The sequence below is a fragment of the Tasmannia lanceolata genome, unplaced genomic scaffold (genome assembly GCF_043159265.1).
Source record: "Tasmannia lanceolata isolate RefF3 unplaced genomic scaffold, GAP_Taslan_0.1 ptg000037l, whole genome shotgun sequence".
Taxonomy (NCBI): Eukaryota; Viridiplantae; Streptophyta; class Magnoliopsida; order Canellales; family Winteraceae; genus Tasmannia; species Tasmannia lanceolata.
Genome location: NW_027518714.1, coordinates 176,972 through 204,450, shown reverse-complemented (window position 1 = coordinate 204,450; position 27,479 = coordinate 176,972). Strand labels below are relative to the sequence as shown.

General features: G+C 39.8%; 1 protein-coding gene across 2 annotated transcripts in view; it reads right to left on the bottom strand.

The window, feature by feature from the left end:
• The window catches only part of LOC143860772 (protein SGT1 homolog B-like), a 50,345-nt gene that overhangs the window by 21,208 nt on the left and 1,658 nt on the right, over positions 1 to 27,479 (bottom strand). Inside the window, exon 2 of one of the 2 annotated variants that reach the window (XM_077371587.1) lies at positions 19,722 to 19,785. In XM_077371587.1, the coding sequence (XP_077227702.1) occupies positions 19,722 to 19,785 (64 nt within the window). Of the gene's footprint in view, positions 1 to 19,721; positions 19,792 to 27,479 lie in introns of both variants that reach the window. The other variant, XM_077371586.1, reaches the window with a different exon arrangement.

The window sequence follows — 27,479 nt, the reverse complement described above, 5'->3', positions numbered from 1 at the left end:
CCCCCAAATTGGGTTCGGATTTGGATTTTGTTCACATTGTTCAGATTTGGGTTCGGATTTTTGGGGTATTTGCAATGGGGTTGTAGATTTTGGATTTTTTCACTGATTTTCAACTTTTTTTGGGTGTTTTTTGTACAATAGGGTTCGGATTGTTGGGTTTTTTGCAATGGATTTGCAAATTATGGGTTATATCACTGATTTGTAATTTTTTGGGTCTTTTTGTACATTTGGGTTCGGAATTTTGGGGTATTTGCAATGGGGTTGCAGATTTTGGGTTTTTTCACTGATTTTGAACTTTTTTGGGTGTTTTTTGTACAGTAGGGTTCGGATTATTGGGTTTTTTGCAATAGAATTGCAGATTATGGGTTATTGCACTAATTTGTAATTCTTTGGGTCTTTTTTTACATTTGGGTTCGAATTTTTGGTATTTGCAATGGGGTTGCAGATTTTGGGGGATTTCACTGATTTTGAACATTTTTTTGGGTCTTTTTGTACAATACGTTTCTGATTTTTGGGCTTTTTGCAAAGGAGTTGCAGATTATGGGTTATTGGACTGATTTTTAAGTTTTTTGGGTCTTTTTGGGGTATTTGCAATGGGGTTGCAGACTTTGGGTTATTTCACTGTTTTTGAACTTTTTTGGGGCTTTTTGCATGGAGTTGCAGATTATGGATTATTGCACTGATTTTTAAGATTCTAGTTTTTTTGCATTGGTGGTTCTGATATAATGGCTTGGTTGTTGGGTGTTGATGATATGTGGGTGGATGGGTGTTGTACATTTGGGTTTGGTTTTCATCAAAATCCTATCTTGTTTTGCTGGTTTTGGGGTACTAAATTGATCTTTTACTGCATGTTCTGTATAGCTCTTTTTCTTCTTCTTTTCTTGTATGATCGCCTGATCGGTTATGTTTTTTGCTATGTTTATCACAATTTCAACCAATGAGTGTGGGGTAGATTGTTTAATGGATGGTTGGGTGTTGATGATACGGGGGTGTTTCTGATATAATGCCTTGGTGGTTGGGAGTTGAAGATATGTCGGTGTTTCTGATATAATGTCTTGGTGGTTTGGTGTTGCTACTATTTGGGTTTCAAAGTAGGGTTTTTAATGGATTGGAACTGGAATCTCTCCATGTAGGACTACCATCAAGCATCATGCCTCAAGAACCAGCAAATAGGAGGACGCTGATTATTCGAGCTGCAGCTTTACTAACGGCTACAGTGGCAGTTAGGATTAGACTTTACTTTGAAGAAAATATGACAAGAGCCCCTTATGAAAGTGGGTACCTAACTCGTAGGACGTTTGTTACACGTATTACGCATGCAGAGAATCATTGTGTTGCCCTTTTGCGTATGGATGTTCACTGCTTCCGCAGCTTCGTGTCCATATTTAGAAACACGGCCCTGCTTGAAGACACAATACACTGTTGTGTCGAGGAACAAGTGGCGGTTTTCTTACAAGTAATTGCCCACAGCCAAAGGAACCGTAGTATTAGGGCATCATTCAGACAATCAGGGGCGACTGTTTCGAAGTATTTTAACAAGGTTCTGGCTGCTGTGCTTAAATTGCAAGTCTTGTTCATCTCTCCCCCATCAAGAGACACACCACGTCACATTGCTGACAATCCGAATTTTATGCCGTACTTTAAGGTACTGTTCATTACCTACGTAGTGGGCATGTAAGTTGCATAACAAGTGACTCATTTTTTTTTTTGGTGACGTAGGGTGTCCCCACCCCTTTGGAAGTAGGACTATTCCCTACGGATGCACTAACATTTGACATTTTGAATGTCCATATTGTAGGATTGCATTGGTGCAATTGACGGAACACACATCCAAGCAACAGTACCCAAGGATATGAAACCTAGATTTATTTGTCGTAAGGGGTGGCCCTCTCAAAATGTGCTAGCTGTATGTGACTTCGACCTGAAGTTTACTTACGTGTTAGCTGGGTGGGAAGGGTCGGCATCAGACTCTAGGGTCTTAGCATCTGCTTTATCAAAGCCGAACGGGATTCCTTGTTAACCAGGTAGTACTGAGTTTGTCTTTTACTCTGTACCGTTGTTGTTGGTCTCGGTGATGAAACTTATATATATCCCTTCGTGTGTCTGTAGGAAAGTTTTAGCTTGCTGATGGTGGGTACCCATGCCTGAGAAATGTCATAATTCCTATCTGACGCATTGGTTACCACCTAAACGACACTAGAGGGCGCAGACCTCGAACTGCAGAGGAGTTGTATAATCAAAGGCATTCATCAACAATGAATGTAATTGAGCGAACTTTCGGTGTTGAAGAAGCGATTCAACATAATAAATACGCCACCCATGTACCCATTCGAACGACAGGTCGACATAGTGTTAGCCTGTTGCTGCGTCCACAATCACAGAAGGAGGGAGATGCCGAACGATACATACATTCCGATTGTAGACAATGAGTTGGGGATAACTGTAGTGGAGGAGGAGGATGAAGAAGAAGATCATTTTATTTCTAGGGCTGAAGATGTGAGAGCGGGCGGTCTACTTCGAACAAGAATTATGAATCATATGTGGAATGATTTCCAAGCACAATGACGTGGTCGTCATTAGAATGACATTTTTTGGGTTGTAATAATTTTATGACTTTCGATTAGACTTCTGCAACTAGGGCTGGCAACGGGGCAGGTCAGGGCCGGATGTTGGGGTCCCCTACTCCTTCCCCTCTGCGGGGAATTTTCCCCCTCCCCTTCCCCTCCCCACTGCGGGGATGGTGGGGAATCCCCCTCCCCTCCCCACGGGGAATATCTAATCCCCATCCCCTCCCCTTCCCCGCCCCGCATCCTTCGGGGACAATCACTTTACTTTGTTAAATGTTAGGTTTAAAACTAAAGATTTGCTAGGGACAATCACTTCAGGCATGTTGCGGCTTGGCTGTTGCATGTGAGAGTAGCCACACAACCCACATAGGCTAAGGTTTTGTCTTATTGATTTTATTAACATGGGGACAAAGGTGGTTGGTCTCAGATTCATTTAATTGATCAATAGTCCCTAGCAGATCCCTAATTCCCAATCCCACTTGCCAAAAAAGTACTGTACGTGCCACACCATAGGAAGATCCAAACCGTCCATTTGATGGGCACACCATACTACCATAGGCATAGGATGATCCAAACCTTCCACTTGATGAGCACATTGTAGGATAATCCAAACTGTCCATTAAATTGTAGCCTATCAAATGGACGGTTTGGATCAGCCTATGGTGTAGCCCATACATTACTTTTTGAAAAATAATGGACTATACGAGCGCACACCATATAAAATCTCATCACTCATCAGAGAGATGTTACCTTTATTTGGGGGAGGGAGATTTTCAAAGAATTTAATGTTGCCTTACAGTGATGGTTCGATGGAGAGATTTTAGGGATTTCTAAGGGTAAAATACTAATATAATGAGGGACAATGCCCAATGGATTATGGGTAAAAGAAAACATAAAAAGCTATTTCAAGGACAAAACTGTACTAATGGAAATTATGAAAATTTTGGGAGAATCTTGTAGGTATGTTTTGATCCAAGGGGTTTCTAGTAGTTTTCCCAAAAAAAAAAAAAAAAAAAAAAAATACAAGAAAAAAATGGCATTAATGCGGGGCGGGGTGGGGCCAACTCCATTTTTGGGTTGTAATAGTAATCTGTTTCATCGTACTCTATTTGATGATATATTATTGTGACTGATTATTTGGATATTTTTATACTATGTTTCACAATGTTGCAGATATAATGGAATCAACTTCAGTAGAGAAGAGGAAGAAAAACAACTCCTGGAGCGACAATATGGATAGGCATCTCATAGTAGCCATACAACATCAGATTGCCGAGGGCCAGAAGGCCCCCAACGGTTATAAAGAGGCTGCATACAGTGGCGCAGCACAGGAGCTTACTACGGTCCTTAAAAAGCAGATCACAAAGGAGCACGTTAAGAACCGTATGAAGACGATGAAAACCAACTATAGGATTCTTAACACTATCGTCAACCTGAGCGGATTTGGCTGGGATCCACAGCTGAAAAAAATATCCGTTGAAGACCAAGTGAAGAATGACTATTTGGCAGTAATTATAAGTCGTCATAATTCCTTCATTATTTTCATCACAATTTTGTCATAATCCTTACAATGCCTTGTTTTATTTTCAGAGGAATCCTGAACATCCTTGTTTCTTTAATAACTGTTGGGAGCTATATGAGGAGATGAAAGAAGTGTTCGGGGAAGATTATGCCACTGGGGAGTTCGATAGGGACAGACATGCCCCTTCTCAAGACACACAGGATGTGGAGGAGCCTTTCTCATTGACCCAGGCAGTAGGGCTCGATGATATGTTCGACGGTTCGACCCTGCTTTTACTCCTCCCCTAGCTCCTCGTGCTTCCAGATCACGTCATTCATCTCCAGTCAGAGACACCAGCATGGGCTTTAGTGACTCATTACCACTGAAAGCCCCAGCATCAGGTAGTAGGGGAAAGAGGAAGAGGCGAACAAGTGGTGCACAACTTTCATCTGATATGACTTACTTGTCAGATAGTGTTAGGATGGTTGTTGAGGCCATCATAACGACTGGTGAGGTCCATAGCCTTGCTGAACTGAAAGCCGCTGTGATGGGCATGCCTGGTTTCGCCATGATGGAGCTGATTCGGGCCTACACCTACCTGCACAAGTCACAAGGATGCTGAAGTCTTCCTTTCCCGTTCCGAGGATGAGCGTATGCATATGATGAGAGATATTATGGCGTGTTTGGCGTAAATTGATATGGGTTGGGGTCCTTTTTTGAGAATCATACGATCATAGGATATGATCGTAGTATGAGTTTGATACTTTCTGTATCTATATTTTAGAGGACTTGTTATGTTGATGTTGTTGGACTTGTTTTGATGTTGTTTACGTTGTTGAGCTTTATTGTGATGTTGTTTACGTTGTTGGACTTATTTGTCCGTCTTTTTTGTGGTTGGGCGCTTATCTTATGTGCTTGGGTCCTTATCCTATGTTATCGGATTTGTTTGTCGGACTTATTTATCCTATGTCGGACTTGTTAGACTTGTTTGTTGGATTTATTTTGTTGGACTTGTCTCTAATGTTTATGTTGTTACTTTTTAATACTTTATTTTCTATATTCTTGTAGTATTAGAGCAATATGTGGACTCTAGACATGGACAGGACTTTGCTAGCTGGCATGATGATTCAAACAGAAGCAAATAGAGGGATGAATGGATTCAATGACATGGCATTTAACAATGCCCTTATCCATCTCAACAATGCCCATAATCTGCACCTAAACATATCCCAAATCAAAAGGAGGTTGAGAACATTAAAAAAGAACTACAAACAAGTCAAGGCATTGTTGGAACATGGTGGGTTTGTTTGGGATTCAAAGAGTAAGATGATTTCCATATGCAATGAATTGGGCACATCACATATTACGGTACGTATGTCCATGCAGTATGTTTATGTTTTGTTCTCTTATAAAATTACAATACCTTCATCTCTTACTCTATGTTTTCCATGCAATCTCACCCTGAAGATTTAAGTGTGTTAACACAACGACATGACTTGTTTGACGAATCCCTTGTAGTCTTCGGGGACGATTATGCAACTGGGCAGTGGGCCCGTTCAGTAAGATCGCGCGACTAGGTTACTGATTATCTAACTGGGCAGTGGCATCTGTAGTCCAATAGTGTTTCTATTTATTTAGACTTTATGGATCCAGCTTTCCGTTCTGTTATGGCTCTTATTCTGTTTATGGCTCTAAGCCATGTAAACTTAAAGCCCCATACTCTGTTTATGTAGACTTTATGGATTCAGTAGTGTTGGCTATTTTGTTATATTTTATTTGCATTTCTGCAGGTTAATGGCAAAAAACAAGTTTTATGTGGTTTTTAAGGGAAGGGAGGTAGGCGTATATGACAGTTGGCAATACTCTCATGTTCAAGTTAACGGGTTTAGTGGAGCGTGCTTCCATTCGTACAGAAGTAGGGAGGAGGCAGAAGCTGAACTTATTGCGTTTTTACATGGCATTAGTGGGCCCAGCAAAGATAGGAAAGAAGAGACCAACATTCCTGGGGATTCCCAAGCCTCAACAAGTTCTACTGTGACCAGTTCCTCTTCCAGTTAGGTTTTATTGTGGGTTTTTTTACTATGATTTCCATTTTGTAGGCCTATAACTAAGTCAGACTATGCAATATGGTTCAATGTGACTCTTCTATTTAGCTTTCCCACTACAGTTTAATTGGCTAGTGAACAGGCGCAGGAAACCTTTTCTCTGGATTTCTCAGGTTTTCCTGCGCAAGTGAACAGTCGCTGGATTCCTTTTCCAGCACAATTTCTTTTCCTTTCCTTTCCTTTCTGCCACGTCCGATTCCTTTCCTTTCCTTTCCTTTCCCGAGAAAACAAGTGAACGGACCCTTATTGTATTTATGAGGAGAATCTTTCATGGCCTTAAAAAAAGTAGCCTTTCTCAGGCCATCTTCAGAGTTGAAGAGGCCCTGATGGGTTTGTCAAAAGAGAATTTATAAGGGCTTAATGGGCTTAAAATATTAAAAAAAAAATTCAAGATCAATATGCACACACATAATGAGGATCCTGATATTTACACTCCCGCTTTGTATTTCTATAATTTTGTTGGTAGCACGACTTTATGTTCAAGAGAGACACACAGAGGATTAAACAATGAAACATTAACTATTGTGGGTACAAGGTACGATTGAGCCTGGGAGAAACTATTTGTTGCTTTTGACAAGGTTTTAAGTTTCGGTTCCAGGATGTGTTTCTGTCGTGACGGAAAAGAAAACATGCCGGTTTCGGATGGAAATTTTGGTGGAAATCCTAGAAAATCATGGAAACGTACGGAAACATAAACAAATGATGGTCATTTAAGTTGAAACTTTGGGAAGTGATAGAATCAGCACAAATACACACTAAAAACCCATCACTTAAGGGATAGCCAAGAGTTGACATAGATTGAGCTATCAGATATTTTCACAGGTAGTTCAATAGGCCATTGTCCTCCCCAAATTTAGAAACATTGATAGCCATTCTCTCAGAAGATCAAGGGACGACCTTCAGCTTAGCAAGATTCCCCTGACTAAGGTGACACCCAGGTGGAGTCCCCCTCCCCCATACTTTGTTAAACTTAAATTTGATGGGTCAAGTTTGGGGAATCTAGGGGAATCTGGTGTTGGGGGTCTTCTGCAAAACTCAGATGGTGGTACGTCTTCTGCAAAAGTAAGACGGTGAAAATTGCCCAACTAGTGGGCCTTATTCGGTCCATTGGGCCGCTCAGATTCGACTAATGCAGAAGTGCATGCCCTCTTGACCGGCTTACGTCTTCTAGGGGAGCAGACCTCGATCATCTCATTGTGGAGGCAGACTCCCACAATGTAATTTGTTGGATTAGGTCAGGATCGTCCCATCACTGGAGATTCGTGAATGCGGTCGAAAAGATTTTGAACTGAATTGGAGAGGCATTCGATTAACATCTACCATATTTGGAGGTCGGCAGTCGGCTAATAGTGAGGCAAATAGGCTCGCTAGGGCTGGGGTGGACAAAAATTGAGTTGGAGTTATTTGACTTTCTCCCTCGACATTTTGTTCTTTTTTCCTATTTTAATTGTCCTGTAGCTGACTATCTCGATCTCTTTTATTAATAAAATTTTTGCCATCCAAAAAAACCACAATGGTTTAACAACATCAAACACCTTGTAACATGTGGTGTCTAAGACTCTAAGTACATACCCCATTTCACGGTATTTCATAAGCAATTCATATAAATATAAGAAAAGTATTTCTAGTCGGCAGACTAGAAACACTTTTCACAATTATTTAACACATTGGCATAGTATAGGCACTAATACAGTTACAATTTCGGTTTCGGTATGCGTTTCGATTTCAGTTTGTGTTTGGGTGGGGATGAAAATAGAACAATCTGAGCATTTCGTGTCGGTTTCGGTGGAAATTTAAAACCATGGCTTTTGCACAGTTACCTTTACATTTCTATAGTAGCAGTTGGGCTTGCCAAAAGTTCTATGTAACATATATTTATTTTGTGAATATGCACCACATTTGATAGAAGTTTCAACCTTAGTTATGACTTCCTTTTCGTTCGCCGTTTTGTTTGGCCACCAAAACGAAATGCTTCGGTGTTTTGGCTTGTTTCGTTCGGTGTTTTGACCTTTTCGTTTCGGTACGCTAGGACAATTGAAATTTTTTTTAATAGTCAAAAATATGAATAAAGTCCAAAAAAATCAGAAATTGTTAAAAAATAGAACAACTGGGTCATCCTCTACAACACAATCCATCATAACATCATGGTTGTAAAGATCCAACATTTACTTAAAGGAAAATCACTATCAACTGAAATGCCTATGTTGACCAGTGCCTGAGTATATGAAAAAAATTTAGAGACTAAATTATGAGATTTTTTTTACCGGACTTTTGGGATTTAATAATGTTTGGACATGATAGAATTTATGAATTTTCAAAATTGAAAAAAATACCACATTGTTTGGAAGTTAAGATTTTGACTCGGCCTGATTTTTTATTTTTTTATTTTTTTGAATTTTATACTAGAACTAGAAAGCTGACTTCTTATCCTTTTAGAATTGGGTCTTGAAACTATTTTTAATAAATCCAAATGAGCGGTATTCCCTTATTTCCATGTAAATCTTAAGTAAATGGACATTTAAAAAAATCAGGTGTTTCGGTCGAAACAGGGCATTTGGCCCTATTTCAACTTAAACACTCTGTTTCGTCTAGATTTCGAACAAAAGGGTAAACAAGGATTTAAATTTAGACTGAAACCCAAAATTTCGGGGTTTCGGTCGAGAGTTGAGACCGACACCGAAATTGATTATAGCCGAAATTTGAAATTTCAGTCGAAATTTCGTTTACCCCGAAATTTCCTTTGAAATTTAAGGGATTTCCCTCCAAAATCTAGTCAAAATTATGTAGGAGATAAATTACGCGTTTTTTTATTTCATCAGATTTCAGCTGAAACTTCAATTTCGGTGAGGACCGAAACGCATTTCGAAACCGAAATTTGAGACGGTAAAGACCGTGTTTCCGTTCCGGATATTGGTCCGGAACAAAATGTTTCGTCGAAATTCATAACTTAGGTTTCAACTGAAAAAAGAAATAAAATTAGGGACAAGGTAAGCATGAACCAATACTTCCTTCCCATCGAGTTCTTGGCATAAATGGGTGGGGTTGGAATCTATAAGCTATTTGCCAACTATGAAGCTCAATAGATGTCCAATCCTCTTGTTCTCTGCTCAACCACCTTCCCTTCAGTGACTTACCACTTCTAAGCAATTCCTGGAAGCCATTTAGTCCTCCCCTCCCCTAGGCCATTTCACCAACACAATGCATTCCAAAACAAGTGCACATGCCCTTCTGAACTTATATTCTCATGGGTTCTACACATCCATGATTTTTTTTCTTCCATGCACGAGTATTTTCCCCTCCTTATATGTTCCTTCCTTCAAATCTATCACCAACCCGATAGAGGGAACGTGATCCCACCATCTGCAATTCTAAAGCAAAAATCTGTACCTTAAGATGAGTCTTTAAGTTTTAAATACATTCCTTCAATGTTATCAAAAGGAGAGAACTCTTTTAGGAAAATTAATCACCTAAATAGGAAGCATAATCTAGATTAAGAGAAGTGCGTGGGATGAACACTTCTCGAAATTTGGAAAGCGGGAAGAATTTAGCTCCCGAAGTGAGCCTCACACCCAACTAGAGAGCTTCCATTAACTATGGTTTTTCCTTCCCAAATTTAACAACTAAAAGTGATGCCACACTCTAATTCTGATTAAACCAAGAGGAAATCCAAAATTTTCCTTTCAGGGAGCACATTAATGGCTCAATTGCTCATCCACAATCTCATGGAACTCATATTTATCTTTTGAAATGATTCAAATTTATTAATGAGAAAAAACCATGACTGAGACAGTCATGGCAAACATAGATTCCAATACAGAGGAAGGGGTGGATTGACGGACAAAATCTTATCAAGGAGGGAGAAAATTAAAAACCTCGAGAGTTGTTCGGGCCGAAACCCCTTCATGGACTCGACGATCTGTATCTCCATTAGCCGACCTCCTGACAAAGAGGAAGCGAACATGGTGTCCCTCCACTTGGTCCGATATCTCATCAATGAACTTTGAAAATCTCCAAGGATTGGTAGACCTACCGTCCAGCCATATGATAACATTGAGGGAATCACCCTCGAATCCTCGACTACGAGATTACCCAACTCGCTTGCCGCCATCAATCTTATGCCCGGTAATATCGCCCTCACTCCGCCTCGTCTGAATCCTTGATTCCAGTCAGCCCAGAAAACACCCACTTAATACGATCATTCTTGTCTCTAAGAATGCCTCCTATAGCTGTGAGCCCCGGATTCCTCAAGCTAGACCAGTCAAAGTTTAACTCCAACCACCCAGGCTCAGGTGGGTTCCATCTAGGCACAACGATCTCTTCACAGACCCTAGTAAGACAGATTTCTTTCCAATACCAACTAATATTTGTTGCCGAATACAAGTTGAAAGACGGGAGAGCTTTAACTCAAGAGATGAACTAAGAGCAACGCTCTTGAGTTCATTCTTAAAAGTGAGGGCGTTTATCTCTTTCCAAAGGACCCAAATGGTGACCAAAAGTGCAAGATTCCATAGCAACGTGCCCTTACTTGTCCATGGAGCATAAGAACAACAATCGAGGTGTTCATAAATATGAGCAGAGAACAACCAAGACATCCCAAACAAGTCCATTACTTGGCTTCATACATCTCAAGTGTACTTGTAGTGAATAAGCAAGTGGTCGACTACCTCACTAGCTCCCACACAAAGGGCACAATGATCAACGATCCACATAACAGAGATGATCAATGGACTACAACTTGCTCTGGAATGCTTTCCACCCAAACGCTCACACTATAGGGGGGCGGGATGCTCCAAACTTTTGATCACCACGAGAGAGGGGTAGAAGAAGCAAAATGGAGGTAGAATGACTTGACGGTAAATAGACCAGAGGCATTCAAGATCCAAACTTGTTTATCTTCTCCGGGACTCATATTCAAAGCCAAAATCATCGTTGGTACCAATTTTAGCAACCTCAACTCCCCCTCTATTTGTCTTTGTCAATTCGAGACATCCTTCGCCCATCATAATTTCAACTTGGAAATCAAACTTTTCAGTGCCCATCTCCTTTTACTTTGCAATGAATTCTTATGCCCTTTTGAGATGCAATTCTCCCTTACATCTCTTTAGTCCAACTTCATCGGAAGTTCAAACACCTGGTGTTCCTTACCAACCATGTTTATAGCCAACAGCCCAACTGCATATATCTGAGAATTTCTGCATCTCCTAAAAAATACAGTGCAAACAAAATTTGAGGAGACACATCTGAATATCCATATGAAACTCAACATTCTACAAGTTTAGAATCTGCATCAAGTCTCCATATTTCCACTACGGGTATCAGTTCAATGGCTCTCTAATGAACCTTCATTTGTATTCTGGGAATTCAGTATAACATTCATCTGCCGTTCAAAAAAAAAGTACAACATTCATTTCAGATAACTTGAAATCCTCTAGCCCTTTCAAATCATCTTCACTTTCATGTTTGAACCATGGTTTTAAATTTCAATTTCGGTTTCGATTTCGGTTGTAATGAAAACGGAAACGTTTGTGTAAATCGTGTAAAATCACAAAAACGTATGGAAACATACACAGATGATAGAATTTTAAGATGAAAGTTCGGGAAATGTTAAAATAATCACAAATACATACGTAGAAACCATCACATGTGCAAGACAACCATCCATAAAAGTTAACACCTATTAACATGGGTTGTCACACATGTCTGATAATTCAGTACATACTACATTTCACATGTAATACATATAAATATTTATACATAGTGCATATACCATATTTCACAAGAAATTCATATAAATATAATTGTGTACCTAATATTGATATAGTAAACCACTAATGCCCTTACGATTTTGGTTTCGGTATGCGATTTGGTTTCGGTATCATTTTGGTAGGGATTGAAATGGAAAATTTTCGGTCGTTTCATGTCGGATTTGGTGGAAATTTAAAACCATGACTTGAACATGAAAATATTGAAAAAAAAGAAATTTTCCAATTAGGCCTTTGAAAAACACTTCCTGAGGAAAAAATTTCTTGGGAAAATTTAATCTTTCCACGATTTAGATTTAGAGGAAAATGATATGATCATGGTTAATTTGAAGGAACGTTATCATAAATTGAAGATCCCTAAATAAAAGGTGAATAGGGTTGATTCAAGTTATCTTTTTTTCGTGTGTGTAAAAAAAGTAGAAAATTAGAGACGTGGTTGAGATGGACACAGCAATAGCGGATGACATTCCAGATCCAAACCCACTAATTTCCCAATTTGTTAGGCCAGGAGTAGAGCGTAACTCCATAGTAGTAGGATTCAGAGAGGAGGCGGATGGGAATTTGTATGAAACGGTTAGTAAGGGGCAAAACAACGTGGCAGAGAGCAGTCAAGATGAGGAGGTATCAGCAGTGTCAGCATGGCAGAGTGGAGAAGGATATATGATCAAAAATTTTGTGAATCGTGTTATTTCGGCTGCCTGTGTTCTGGGGTTATCACTTTTCGGGATGGAAGAGCAGCTAAGAGAATTAGTCAAACAGGCAGAGATTCGGGACTTTAACTGTAGGGATCAGTCGGATGTAGCTAAGTTGGATGCTACCAAAAGGATGCTTCATGAATTATCTCGGCTGCAATCCAGGATCAATTATGGGTCCTCTATACAAGTTTCTAAATCGGTAAAAGGCAAAGTTGGTGCGGGTAAAGGCTGCACTGGGGGGAGAGGTTCTCGAAAGCGATGTTCCCAATGAAGATACTTTCCTGGAATATGAATGGCCCTTGGTCATTGGAAAAAAAGGCACAGATGCAAAAAGTTTTATAGGCATCAAAACCTGATATAGCCTGCATTCTAGAGACCAAGTTATCTATGAAAAGTAGATCGAAAGTTAAGAGCTGTGGGATGCAAGGGCAATGGGAATTTATTTCTAAAGATGCCATTGGTGCGTGGTGGTTTTTTTTTTTTTTTTTTTGGCGGGGGGTGTTAGCGGTTTGGAACTCGAATGAAGTGGATATAGTGGACTCCTGGATTGGAAGCTACTCGGTGTGGAGCTTTCTATCTCCACACTCGGTATCCGTCATTCTGAAAAAAACAAAGTGATGATTTGAACTGGACCTTTACAGGTGTCTATGGACCTGTGGCAAGGTAGGAGAAGAATCTTTTCTGGGAAGAACTTGTTGAAATTAGAGGTAGTTGGGCCCATCCATGGTGTGTGAGGGAGACTTCAATGAGATTCGGGCCACAGAGGAAAGGGTGGGTTGCAGCTGTGTGAGCCAGAATATGATTCCATTTGTAAATTTCATTGCTAATCAAGAGCTGATTGATTTTCCATTGTCGGGTGCTCAGTTTACTTAGTCCAGAAACCCCAGCCGAAGTAGGATTGATCGGTTTCTTGTTTGCTCTAGATGGATGGAGCACTCATTATCCGACCCTTGCCCCCATTTTGTTGGACCCACGCCTCGAGACTTGGGGGCCTCCTCCTTTCAGATTCAATCTATCTTGGTTGGAGTATCCTAAAATGGAGGACAAGATGAGAGAGTAGTGGACTAATGCCAAAGTGGACGGCCTTGCAGATGTTGTGATCGGATCAAATTTGCGTCTTCTGAAACGAAAACTAAAGAATTGGAATTATGAAAGAAGTAGACAAGTATCTGAAAAGAAAAAATGGTTACTAGCCAGAATTAAGGAGATAGACATTGCTTTAGATGGAGGGTCTGCTAGCGCCTGGGAAGTGGAAGAGGTAGGGCGGTTGAAAGAGGAGCACAAAAGAATCCTCTTGCAAGAGAAGATATCTTGGAAACAGAAGTCCATAGTGATATGGCTGAAGGAAGGTGATAAAAATACGGCTTACTTTCATGGAACAACGAGTGCCAAAAGACGAAGAAATCGTATAGAAAGCTTGATGGTAAACAGGGGGCTAACGGATAGCAAGGAAGTGATAACGAAGGAAATAGTTGATTACTATAATCAATTATATTCGTCAAAAGCAGACTTGCGTCCTGGGCCGACGGTTTCTGCATTGCTTTTTTCAAAGTTGTTGGGAGTATGTGAAGGAAGATATGATGCAATTTTTCAAAGAATTTTATGATGGTCTGGAGTTGGATTGAGGAACAAGGGCCACTTTAATTACCTTAATTCCAAAGGTGAAGGTGCTTCATAAGTGTCGGAATTCCGCCCTATCAGTTTGGTTTGTTGTTTGTACAAAGTTCTTGCGAAGGTTCTAGCGGAGAGGTTGAAAAGGTCAAGGTCCCCCCCCCCCCCGGCCCCAAATCATTTCAGGAAGTCAAAGTGCCCTCGTTAATGAAAGGTAGATTCTGGATACCAGGAATCAAGAATGGGTATGGAAATCAAATTCCATTCCTATTTCATTTCCCATGGTAAAGGGAATGTGGATTCCAATTCTTGTGTTTGGTTACCCATTAACGAAGCATTTTCAGAAAAAAATAACAGGTTTAGGGTCTCACGTATGAGACGAAGCATTTGCCATAGAGAGAGAGAGAGAGAGAGAGAGAGAGAGAGAGAGAAAGAGAGAGAGAGAGATTTCCTCCCTTAAATCATGGAGATTCTTTCTCCCTAATTTTGTCAACAAAATCGAGTCTTTTTTGTGTTGGGAATCGGAGTACCACCTACCTAGGGCGGTTTCAAAATCCACCCAAGATTCCACCTAAAATTCCGGTTGGGCATTCCCTTTGCACCGAGTAAAATCACCCAAACACAAGAATCGTGGGGATAGAATCTAACACCGATTCCTTAATTCCGATTCCATCAATCCAAACACACCCTAATTGCTAATGAAGTAGTGAATTACTATTAAAAAATGGGCTACAGCGGTGTTGTGTGCAAGCTTGATATGGAGAAGGCTTATGATAGGGTGGGATGTAAATGTTTGGACTATCTCATGAGCACAATGGGCTTTGGTACAAGATGGAAATCTTGGATTGCAAAATGTATATCGTCTATACTGTTCTCTATTCCCATAAACGGCTCACCTAAAGGTTTCTTCAAATCCACAAAGAGTCTTAGGCAAGGAGACCCCTTGTCTCCCCTTCTATTCGTGATCGTAGCCAAGACTCTAAGCAGACTTATTGGAAAAAGGGAAAGAATGTGATTTATTATTTTTACTTTTTCGTTAATTTGTGCATGATTGGATTGGATTTGCCAGGCAGATTTTCTACAAGTGGTATCATAGTTGTGGTTGGAGCAATCGTCGAGGTCGGGTGGAGTGATCGTGGGTGTTGTGGTTAGATCATGGTTAGAGCGTATCTTTGGGAGTGGAAAGATTGTCCAAGAAAGATTCTCATTCGAGGTGGAGCGCTACACCGAGAAATGAGAAGTAATTTGAGATGGCGGTAAAATCGAATTCTACCCAATTCATCATTGACAAGTTTGACGGAAAGGGCAGTTTCACCCTATGGCAGATGAGGGTGAAGGACATCCTAGTTCAATAGGGCCTAGCCAAGGCATTGGAGGGAAAGGATAGGAAGACGAAGAAGATGATGGATGTCGAGTGGGAAGACATTGAGTCGAAGGAGGTCGCCACGATTCGGCTATGTCTGGCAAATAACGTTATGTATAACGTTATGGAAGAAGATGAAGCGCCTAAATTATAAGAGAAGTTGGAAAAGCTTTTACATATCAAAAGCTTGGCCAACCGATTGTATTTGAAGCGGCAGTTGTACGGGCTGAAGATGCGGGAAGGCGTAGATCTTCTGGAACACATTGCGGTGTTCAACGGGCTTGTGGATTAGCTCCACAAGGTTGATGAAAAGTTGAAGATACGCTCTTTTGCTCCACAACAGGCTTGCAGTGTTCAACAACCCTTTTGCTTCTTATTTCGATTCCTGATTCGTATGACAACCTGGTGATGACTTTATTGTATGGTAAGGATACGGTAAAGTTGGAGGAAGTCACGGCGTCGCTCTTAATGAATGAGATGCGGAAGAGGCATTGTCTTGACGAAAGTCAAGAGCATGTGCTGGTTGTTCATGGTGGGAGTCAAAGAGGAAGGTCATCTAATAGGACATCAAGAAAAGGCAGGTCATGATCCAGGGTCAACGGAAAGGGCGTGTAATGTTATTGTTGTAAGGAATATGGCCACATCAAGCGTGATTGTCCGAAGTGAGCTAACCGGCGTACAATGGTGTTACAAATATTGTGGTGGCGGTAACTGATGAGCGGAGCAAAGAGGTTGGAGACGTTCTCACAGTCTCCTCGGGTAATCACACTTCTCATGATAAGTGGATTCTAGATTCGGGGTGCTCTATTCATGTATGCTCCAGGAGGGGATATTTTGATACGTTCCAGGAGACAAGGGCAGGTGTAGTGTCCTAGGGTGACGGGTCTGCTTGTGACGTCACGGAAGTTGGAACGGTGAAGATCAAGATGTTCGATGGAGTGGGTCGTACTTTGGGTGGTGAGGGGTAAGTCTCAAAGATGCGAAGGAATCCAGTATCGCTTGCCAGTTGGACCCCAGGGTTTGCAGGTTTTCAGATGCAGGTGGAGCCATGAAAATCACATGCGGTTGTGTGGTTCTGATTAAAGGAGAAGAGTGTGGTGGGTTATATCATCTGGTCGGGGACACGGTGACTAATGTTCCTATGATCTCGACGGCTAGTTGGAAACAGAGTGATAGCGCTTGCACGCTTAGGGTCTCTTTCACAGTTGTTGTAAAGACAAGTTTCCAAGTTGCAGACGATGGTGAGAAGGTGACAGTACCTGCGTTGGGGACGATGAATAGAGATCCCTCTCCAAAGTTGAATAGGTGAGTCAACAGGCAGCTACACATGTGCATTGGTCGTGTTGATCGAATCGGGATGAGTCAGAACCAAGATGATTCGATGGTGATTAGCTGGTACTTCGGAAGGCCAATGGTGGTTTGCGGCGACAGCGGACTGGTGGCAACATCAACAGAAAATCTTCAGGTGGCTGGGAAACAAGCCAAGGTGGAGATTGTTGGGAAAGTTGCCTTGTTTCCCACGCCACATTCTCTGTGGTGGGAAATGGTAATAGGAAAATGGCTATTGTTAGCTTTTTGGAATCTTTCGTATAAAGAAAAAACGTACGAGAGGCTTTTCTCTTGCGTGAGGTCTGGAGATAGAGAAAGAGAGAAAGAGGACAGAGAAAGAGAGAGGGTTTCATCTTTTGGGTTTCGTCTCAGGTTTTTCTTCTTGGGGTTTTCTCTTGGGTTTTCTCTTGTGGGTTTCTCTAGGGTTATCTCTTGTATGGTCTTGGGTTTGAGAGGATAAGAAAAAGGTTGCGGGTTTGTGGGTTTTGGGTTTAATCCATTGTAATCCTTGTATATTGTTTCTCATAGTGGAAAATCATGTTTCTCGCCCATGGATGTAGGCTTGGCCGAACCACGTAAAATCTCGGTGTTAGTCTTGTGGCTTGATTTATTATTTTTACTTTTCCGTTAATTTGTCCACGATCGGATTGGACTTGCCTCGTGGATTTCCTCAACGCTTTTAATATGAAATACATAAGTAATCTTTGAGTAGATTCCTCAATGAGCAAAAGAGATACGAACCTACTTTCTGATGTGGCCAAAGGTTGGAGAAGTAGAGGGTAGAGGGGGAAAGAGAAGAATAGAAGTAGGGAAGGGGATGAGATTGGAAGAAAGAACAAGAAATTAGAGGGGAGAAATAGAAGAGTAAGAGGAGAAGAATATGAAAAGAAGAGAAAGGGAAGAAGAAGAGGGGTAGGGGAGAATCTCTGTTTTCAATTCATTAATTAATCATCAAAATCTAAAAACCCTAATACAAGAGGCCTATATATAGGCAATTAAAATAAGCTGGAAATAAAATAACACGGAAAATAAAATCCTTAAAAACTAAAACCTGAAAATAAAAATCCTAGAAACTCAATGACATGGAAATAAAAATCTTAAGAGCTCTAATGGGCCAAATATGCCACTTATTGGGCCTGCAATACGCATCACTTTCTTATTATATGAGCACAATGCTAATTGCACGAAAACCCATCAAAAAAATGCAGAGACAAGATGCTCATATAACCAAGAGAAATGAATTCAATAGAGATTTGTTCTACAGAATAAATTAGAACCCCCAAGACTTGAATTGATATATCCGCCCCTTTTCATTACTAGGGACACTCTTTTTTACTTTTAATACCAGCTAAGGCAGGCAGGCAGTAAGCAATAAGTGGGGTTTTCAAATTACGAAAATATCCTCCCTTCTCATTTTTCTCGCTTCCTCACGACTCTTCCCAAAATCCATTTCCATTCTAAGCATTGGTCTCTCTGTGACTGCATCCTCGTTGGATTATGACTCGCGTCAAATTTCTGACCCTCTACTTCATCTCTCTTGCAGCCGCATCGAATTTTTTAGGGTTTTTTCGTATGAAAAATGGGTCTGCATTAGGGTTTTTTGTCATGGACAATGGATGTGCACAAGGGTTTACGGATTGATTTCCATAGTTTTAAATTTCGACTGAAATCTGAAATTTCGGTTTGGACCGAAACCGAAACTATATTAGAATCAGATTTTTACATGATTTACCCGAAATTTCATTTTTCACCCTTATTTACAAAATTTCTACCGAAATGTTAAAGATTTCCACCGAAATTTCCACCGAAACCGAATAAAAAAATACGGTTACGGTAGTGGCCAAAGCCACATTTAAAACCTTGTAGATTTCTAGCCTCTTTTTTCATCTGATATTTGAAACTCTTTTTTCATACGCTGTGTTTCAAAATACCAAGAGATTGCTTTCCTACAGAAACCACTAATCATGAAACTCGTCAAGCATTCTCAGGCTCTCCTTGTCCTGTTGAAAAGGAGAAAGTAGTAAAATAAAATGGAGAAGATAAGAGTTTGGAACTGGAAGAAGAAGAAAACAATGTAATGAGAGAGAGAGAGAGAGAGAGAGAGAGAGAGATCCGTGCTTCAACTGGGAGTGGATTTTTGGCAAGAAACGGAGAGAGAAATAAAAAACGTTTTGATTTGGGTAAATGAGAGAGATAGGAGATGCGAATATTTTCATAATTTTCAAAAAAAAAAAAAAAAACAGTTCTTATCGGGTTACGAATGGAAAGCGGGTGTCCCTAGTAATGAAAAGGGGCGAATATATCAGCTCCCATACTTAAAATGTAATAGGGAAGATTATTATTGTTCTGATGCAGATATATCACATACACATACATTCCACTCTTTGGCTCCTGATGGATTTACCCTGATCTCCACCGTGTCTACAAGATAGATCAGGTAAGACAATTGTTCTGTATATTAATTTTTCAATGAACAAGAAGATAGTTTAGGGAATTCTAATGCATATTAATTTACTAAAGAACCAGTAGGAAACCCAAAAAAAGAAAAATAAATGCATCAAATGCATGACAATAGGATCTCTTTTCCATGCTTGAAAACGGGAAAGGTGATGGCAGCTAGAAAACAGCAACAGCATTTTGACTTTTCAGATGTCTACTTGTCCAAGTGCTTCTGTTCCTAATCAGCTTCTAAAAGAATACAAAAGGGACAAGAAAATGATATGAAAAAGCTACTCAAAAATCAAATCTGTGGGAGACAACTACTACCATAAGACCATAAAATACCCACCCCTTGCGCAAATAGGCTTTAGACATTGCAGGATCCAACTCGATTGCTCTGTTTGCATCAGCAACTGCCTCTGCCATGAGATTTCCATAGATTTATTATCAATTCCATGACAGAATAAAAATGCAAGAAGGAAAAAGTGAGAAAATTTTACAAATGATCATAGTAAATCCTCAATAAGCAGAAAACTGTGTCGCAAGAGGGTTCAGGTAAAATATATCTACGAATGAAATAGCCCCAACAGAAAGCAGGCAATAATGTCCAGCTAATAGGAAAACATAGAGCGCAATATTAACTACAGTCTGAACGGTTATTTATAATAAACATGAAAATGCAACCATTAAAGAATAAAAAATTAAGGAAAAAAATGCACACATACTTAATATGCAACCTGCACAAAATTTCCTCTAGGCAACAACATCGAATAAACTGAAAATGAACAAAGCAATTGGATATATATTATAGAAGTTAGAAAATGATTCCATAATGAAAAGGTCAACCGACAGAAAGTTGAGTTAAAGTTAGAGATCTTCTGGTGCGCAATCTGCAAATAGGTTTAACTTCTGCATAGTGAATACAAGCATGTCAAGCTTCCTCAATAAACTTCTTGAAGTGGTATGACGGGAAATGCTAGAACCAAAACCAAAGAAGCACTAGCCCAAATAGGTTGAGCTCCCCTGAGGAAATATTATATTCATAATGCGAACACCTCAGAAAATATATACTATTAAAGAATAAATCACCCTATTCAAAACATGTACCACTTGATAGGAACAATTTTCAAAACTGCACTCTTTATTCATCAAGTCATAAATTCGATAGCTATGAGCCTTATAATATATAGAGAGAAGTCCCACTTCTTGTCTCCTAAACAAACTTGCTGAAAAAATCATATTCTAACATATAAGCTCTAAAAGCTCTACTAACAGTCCTGATCAGCCCTGATTAAATAGGGATGGCAGCTATTTCTTTTAATCATGTAAAGAGGTTGGCAAATGCGGAGGCGGATAAATTGGCAAGAGATGGTGTCTCTACCAACAGTCCTGTTTCTAGGCGTGCCCTATGGCTTGGATAGCTTGGAAGATTAAGTTTAAGTGGTGGTTTGGGCGACGGCTAGAAAGATTTTTGGGGATACTCTTCTGATCAGATTCTAAGAAATTGGAAATTCACTTCGATGGGAAGAATCCCAAAGGCTAGGTGGTGATATCCTTCACCAAATAAAGGAAGTTGAATGTTGACATTTGCTCCCATGGCAACCCCGGTTCAGCGGGTATCGGTGGAGTTTTTTCTGACAATGATTGATGGCTGTATTGTTCACTCTTCTTCTGCGTCAATTGGCCATGCTAACTGGTTGGAGGTAGAAGCGACAACTTTGCATTATTGTTTACAAAATTCCATTATTCAGATGAACATAATATCATTAGTCAAATAATAATATGAAAGGCAACCTAGTTCTTGTAAATATGACTGGACAAGAGGTACCTAAGAGGGATATCTTTCATAAGGAAGGAGAGATTGAAGAGGATGTTAACCACAGAATAAGAGCAGGTTGGTTGAAGAGGAAGCATGCTTCAGGAGTTCTGTGCGATCGTAAAATACCTACCAAGTTGAAGGGAAAGTTTTATAAGACAGTTGTGAGGCCAGCCATGTTGTACGGCTCAGAATGTTGGGCCAGCAAGAAGCAGCATGTGCATAAGATGAGTGTAGCAGATATGCAAATGCTTAGATGGATGTTCGATCACACAAGGTTAGATCGAATTAAAAATGAAGACATCCGTAAAAAGGTGGGGGTGGCACCAATTGAGGAGAAGATGAGAAAGCACCACTTGAGATGGTTTGGACATATCCAACGTAGGCCTTTGGATGCTCCGGTGAGAAGAGGCGACTCGTGCCAAGTTGATGGAGTAAAAAGAGGTAGGGGCAGACCGAAAACAACTTGGGTAGAAATACTGACGAAAGACTTGATAGCTACGAACATAACAGAGAGCATGACCTTGGATAGGATAGAATGGAAGAAAATGATCCGTGTAGACAAACCCAACTAGTGTCGGGATTAGACTTACTCAATTTGAGACGGGTAGATCCTTTGACCTTCTTCATAAAAAATTTCGAAAGGATTCATTAACCGACCCCAACTCCGCTTATGTTTTTCACAGCCTGTCCTAAGCCAGGATAGAGCGTAGGCGTCAGGTTGGCTGCCGGCTGTAAACTTTGCAACTTTTCTATGAAATGAATCCTATAGAAAATTCGTTGGGGGCGTCACTCTCTTAGCGACGCGCTACATCGGCGCCTGGATGTAGTGTTAAATGAGCAAGAGTCTTTGCACCTTCACGGGCGGGTGCGAGGGGTGATGAGGCTAGTCTTGGGCCGTCACTCCCTTAGTGACACGCCACATCGGCGCCCGGGTGTGGTGAGAAATGAGCAAGGGTCCTCGCACTTTACTGGACGGGTGTGGGGGGCAAGGAAGCTAGTTCAAGAGAGTAGGATTCGTTTCGGCAGTTGGAACGTAGGTTCACTAACAGGTAAGCTGAGAGAATTAGTTGATACGATAAGTAGAAGGAGAGTTAATATAGCTTGCCTTCAGGAGACTAAAGGGGTAGGAGAAAAATCTAGAAAAATAGAAAATATGGGTTTCAAGTAATGGTATACCGGGAAGGAGAGGAATAAATATGTGTAGGGATTATAATAGATAAGAGCCTAAAAAGTGAGCTTATAGATGTCAAAAGGAAGGGTGATAGAATTATTCTAATTAAATTAATATTGGGTGAAGAGATGATTAATGTTATTAGTCCGTATGCCCCTCAAATAGGATTAAACGACTCGGTCAAGAGGCAATTTTGAGAGGATATGGATGAAGTAGTCCAACGAATACCACATGGAGAAAAGTTATTTATAGGAGGAGATTCAAACAAGCATGTAGGAAGAACTAGTGGAGGTTTTGAGAGGGTTCATGGAGGACTGGATTTTGATAATAGAAATAAGGCGGGAGAAGATATTTTGGAGTTTGCAGTGGCATATGATTTGATGTCAACAAATATTTTTTTAAGAAACGGGATTCACACTCGATAACCTTTAGAAGTGGCACCAACTGCAGCCATATAGATTTTATCCTCACTAGGAGAGAGGGCAGAGCTGAGTGTAAAGATTCTAAAGTCATACCCAGTGAGTGTTTAGTCACACAACATAGGCTGGTAGTGTTGGATATATGCATTAAACGTTGGAAGAGAAAAGATAGAGATGTTAGACATCTGACGACTAGGTGATGGAATCACAAAGGGGAAAAACTAAATATGTTTAAAGATAGACTGCTTAAAGAAGGACCCTGGAGTCGTGACGAAGGAACTAATATTATCTGGAATGAGATGTCTGGTTATATCAGGAAAGTAGCTAGAGAGGTACTTGGAGAATCTAGAGGGAGCGGGCCGCCATCTAAGGATACGTGGTGGTGTAATGAGGAGGTCCAAAAGGCGATTAGGTCTAAAAGGGAGGTTATAAATGTTTGCATAAGTGTAGAAATGAGAACATTGAGAAGTATAAATTGGCTAAAAAAGAAGCTACGAAGGCAATAAGGGAAGCTAGAGGCAAGGCCTACGAGGATTTGTACTTGTATCACAAGTTAGAGACGAAAGAGGGTGAAAAAGATGTTTATAAGCTTGCTAAGAGACAGAAATAGCAGGGACTTGAATCATAAAAATGCATCAAAGACGAGAATCAAAGATTTTTAGTAAAAGAAAACAAGGTTAAGGAGAGGTGGAGAAGTAAGTTCGATAAGCTGTTTAATGGAGAACGTTTAATGGAGAACCTATAACGAGTATGGGGGAACTTGATAACACTTTTGATGATACAAACCAGAGGTTTGTCCGTAGAATCCGAACATCAGAGGTAAGATTAGCTATGAAAAAGATGAAATTAGTTAAGGTTAACGGTATTCCTATTAAGACTTGGAGATACTTTGGTGATATAGGTTTGGTTTAGTTAACTAGATTATTTAACAATATTATGAAGACTAAGAAGATGCCTGATGAGTGGAGGAAGAGTATATTAGTACCTATTTATAAGAATAAAGGGGATATCCAGAGTTGCACCAACTACTAAGGAATTAAGCTAATGAGTCACACCATGAAGCTTTGGGAGAGGGTAATTGATCATAGACTAAGAAAAGAGACTAAGGAGTAAGAGAATCAGTTTGGCTTCATGCCTGGACGATCGACTATGGAAGTTATCTTCTTGATTAGGCGGTTCATGGAGAGATTTAGAAAAAAAAAGAACCTTCATATGGTTTTCATTGATTTGGAGAAAGCGTGTGATAGGGTTCCCATGAGTGTTATGTGATGGGTCCTTGAAAGGAAAAAAGTGCCTACTAAATAGTTGTATGATTAAGGATATGTACGATGGAGCAGTAACTAGTGTCAGAACTACTGATGGCATGTCTAGTGGGTTTCCAATTACAATAGGATTGCACCCAGGATCAGCTCTAAGCCCTTATCTTTTTACTCTAGTTATGGATGAACTTACGGAGGCTATCCAGGACGAGGTGCCGTGGTGTATGTTATTTGCAGATGACATAGTATTAATTGACAAAACCAAAGCAGGAGTTAATGCTAAGTTAGAGTTATGGAGACTAAGCAGAACTAAGACAAAGTACATGGAGTGCAACTTTAGTAATGTATGGAGGCGGGGCGACGATGTAGTAGATATGACTGGACAGGAGGTACCTAAGAGGGATATCTTTCGCTATCTTGGTTCAATCCTACATAAGGAAGGAGAGATTGAAGATTATGTTAACCACAGAATAAGAGCAAGTTCGTTGAAGTGGAAGCATGCTTCAGGAGTTCTGTGCGATCATGAAATACCTGTCAAGTTGAAGGGAAAGTTTTATAAGACAGTTGTGAGGCCAGCCATGTTGTACGGCTCAGAATGTTGGGCCACCAAGAAGCAGCATGTGCATAAGATGAGTGTAGCGGAGATGTGAATGCTTAGATGGATGTGCGGCCACCCAAGGTTAGATCGAATTAAAAATGAAGACATCCGTAAAAAGGTGGGGGTGGCACCAATTGAGGAGAAGATGAGAGAGCACCGCTTAAGATGGTTTGGGCATATCCAACGTAGGCCTTTGGATGCTCCAATGAGAAGAAGTGACTCGTGCAAGTTGATGGAGTAAAATGAGGTAGGGGCAGATCGAAAACAACTTGGGTAGAATCAGTGAGGAAAGACTTGAGGGCTAGGAACATAACATAGAACATTACCTTGGATCTAGTTGATCTACAGTTTGAATAAATTATAAAAATATATTCAGATCAAACCTTTAATCTACTCTTACATATACTGTTCATTGACTTCTTAAATATCATATCTAAGTTGAGATTAACAATCCATAGTGAAAACCAATCAAATCTAACCATTGAATCCGGAGACCGGGTCCATCTGTAAATCCGATGGTTGATATTAAGTCAATCCGGCTGTCAGATTCAAGATCAGAACTGTCCAAGAGGATCCTCCAAATTATTATAGTAAAACACTGTAATCAATGGTAACTTTAGAAATTACAATCACAGAAAACAAAAGAGTTCACGATATCCAACGATTCAAATTAATCAACACTTGAACAAGCTTTCTAAAAAAAATATTCAGATATAACGGTTAATCTACTCTTAAATCTCATATCTAAGTTAAGACTTAAGATTAACAAGCCATAGTGAACCAATCAAATCTAACCATTGAGTCTTGAGATCAAGCCAAAATATAAATCTGATGGTTGATATAAACTCTATCCGGCCTTTAGATTCAAGACCAGAACTGTTCAAGATGATCCTCAAGATAATTATAGTAAAACACTATAATCAAGGAGAACTTTAGAAATTACAATCACAAAAAACAAAGAAGTTCACGACATCCAAGGATTAAAATTAATCAATCCAGATATTGGAATCACGGTCGAAGTTGATAATTAGATCCCTTAGGATGTTTGGAAAGAAATTGCATAACTTAGTGAATGCATCAGTCTTCCTCCATTAATCCTACACCAGAATCACTCCAACTTGCAGTTTTACATCGTATCATACCATGTTGCAGCCCTAAGGCTTTATATCATCCATATACATTAATAAAGGACTTCTAGAGATTTTCCACAACTCAAACACAAGACAGATGGACCTCCTTTAACTAAAAATCCTAACTCTAGTAGGTTCCCACTTAAAACCCAATGAAAATAAAAACCAAAACATGTTGTGAATAGTAATCTAATTAGTAGCATGAACAGTAAATTAAAACTAATACAATAAAATCCTAAAAGAAACATATACCCTTACTACCATTCAAAAAAAAAGAAAAAAGAAAGTAACATATACCCTTACTAAAATAAAGGACAGAAATATCCCTACAAACAGAAGAAAAAAAAACTAAAGTACTAGCGATGGGCCCATCATCATATTTAGCCCTTTCTTGTTTTTCGTGAAGGATGGCCCCCATCATCAAGATGGAGGGAAGATTGCAGCGGGTGATTCCTCCAGCACGATAGCATGAACAAAAAGGCACTGCATTGGGACGTGTCATCTTGTGAGGTATATTGATGATATTTATGAGATGACTAGGGGTCACAAGATTGGCTTTTTGCACATTCAAAGGAGCAACAATGAATAAGATGATAAGTTAGCTTCGTCTAGTGTCTCTAGTCTACAGATGTATTCTGGACAGATCTTGCTCGTTGATGTGCATTTGTAATCTTTTTTCTCATTAATTAATTTCAGATATCGTGGTCACTAAGGAAAAAGACCAGCAATAATAATATTTATAATTATTGGTTTTCAAAAAATAATATTATATACATGGTTTTAAATTTCAGCTGAAATATTTTGTTTCGGCTGAAATATTTTGATTTCGGCTGCTACTTGATTTCGGGAAAAAAACACAAGATCTCACCAGAAATTTCAGTCAAAATATGCGAAACATGCAACTTCATATTAAAAAAAGTGAAGTTTTTTGGTCGAAATGTCGATATTTCAACAAAAACATAACAAAAATCAACTCCACTCGCAGAAAAGAGAAGAACGGCGAGACTACTTTAAGATATTTCTAAAAAAAACAACAAAAAAGAAAAAGAAAAACCAGTGGTAAGGAATCTTACCTAGATTTCGGCCATGATTTGGTGCCAAAATGTTTCTTTTATTTTACAAGATTTCGGTCGAAATTTCGTACCGAAACAGAAATGTTTATGTTTCGCTAATGACTGAAACCAAAACCAAAATTTAAAACCTTGATTATATATCACATCATGTAGAAAAACAGAGAAATACCTTCTCGGATATGGATTGAACACGATGTGCAACAAAAACGTCAAGAAACGATACAAGAAACACAAGATTCACGTGGTTCGGCAGTGCCTACGTCCACAGGAGGAAGATTTTCACTATTTCGGTCTATGGTTACAAACTCTCTTCTTCCAGGCCAAGAAACACAAAGTAAAAACTCCAAACCGTAACCCTAACATGTGGCTTATATATCAATGCCACTACATGAAGAAATTTACCAAAATACCCTATAGAGAAAATCTGAAAATCAACCCTATGAAGTCATACCAAAATCACTAAGCTATATCAATAGATAAGCTTTAAGGCTGCTCTCCAATATTGATATTTTAAACATTGGTAAAGATGGCCCATGCCCATATATGATTCATGACGGCAAGCTCAGTGAGCAAGAACAAAAAAATGGTATAAAAAAATCCATAAACTGCTTCCATAAGATGCACATTCTTTGCACATT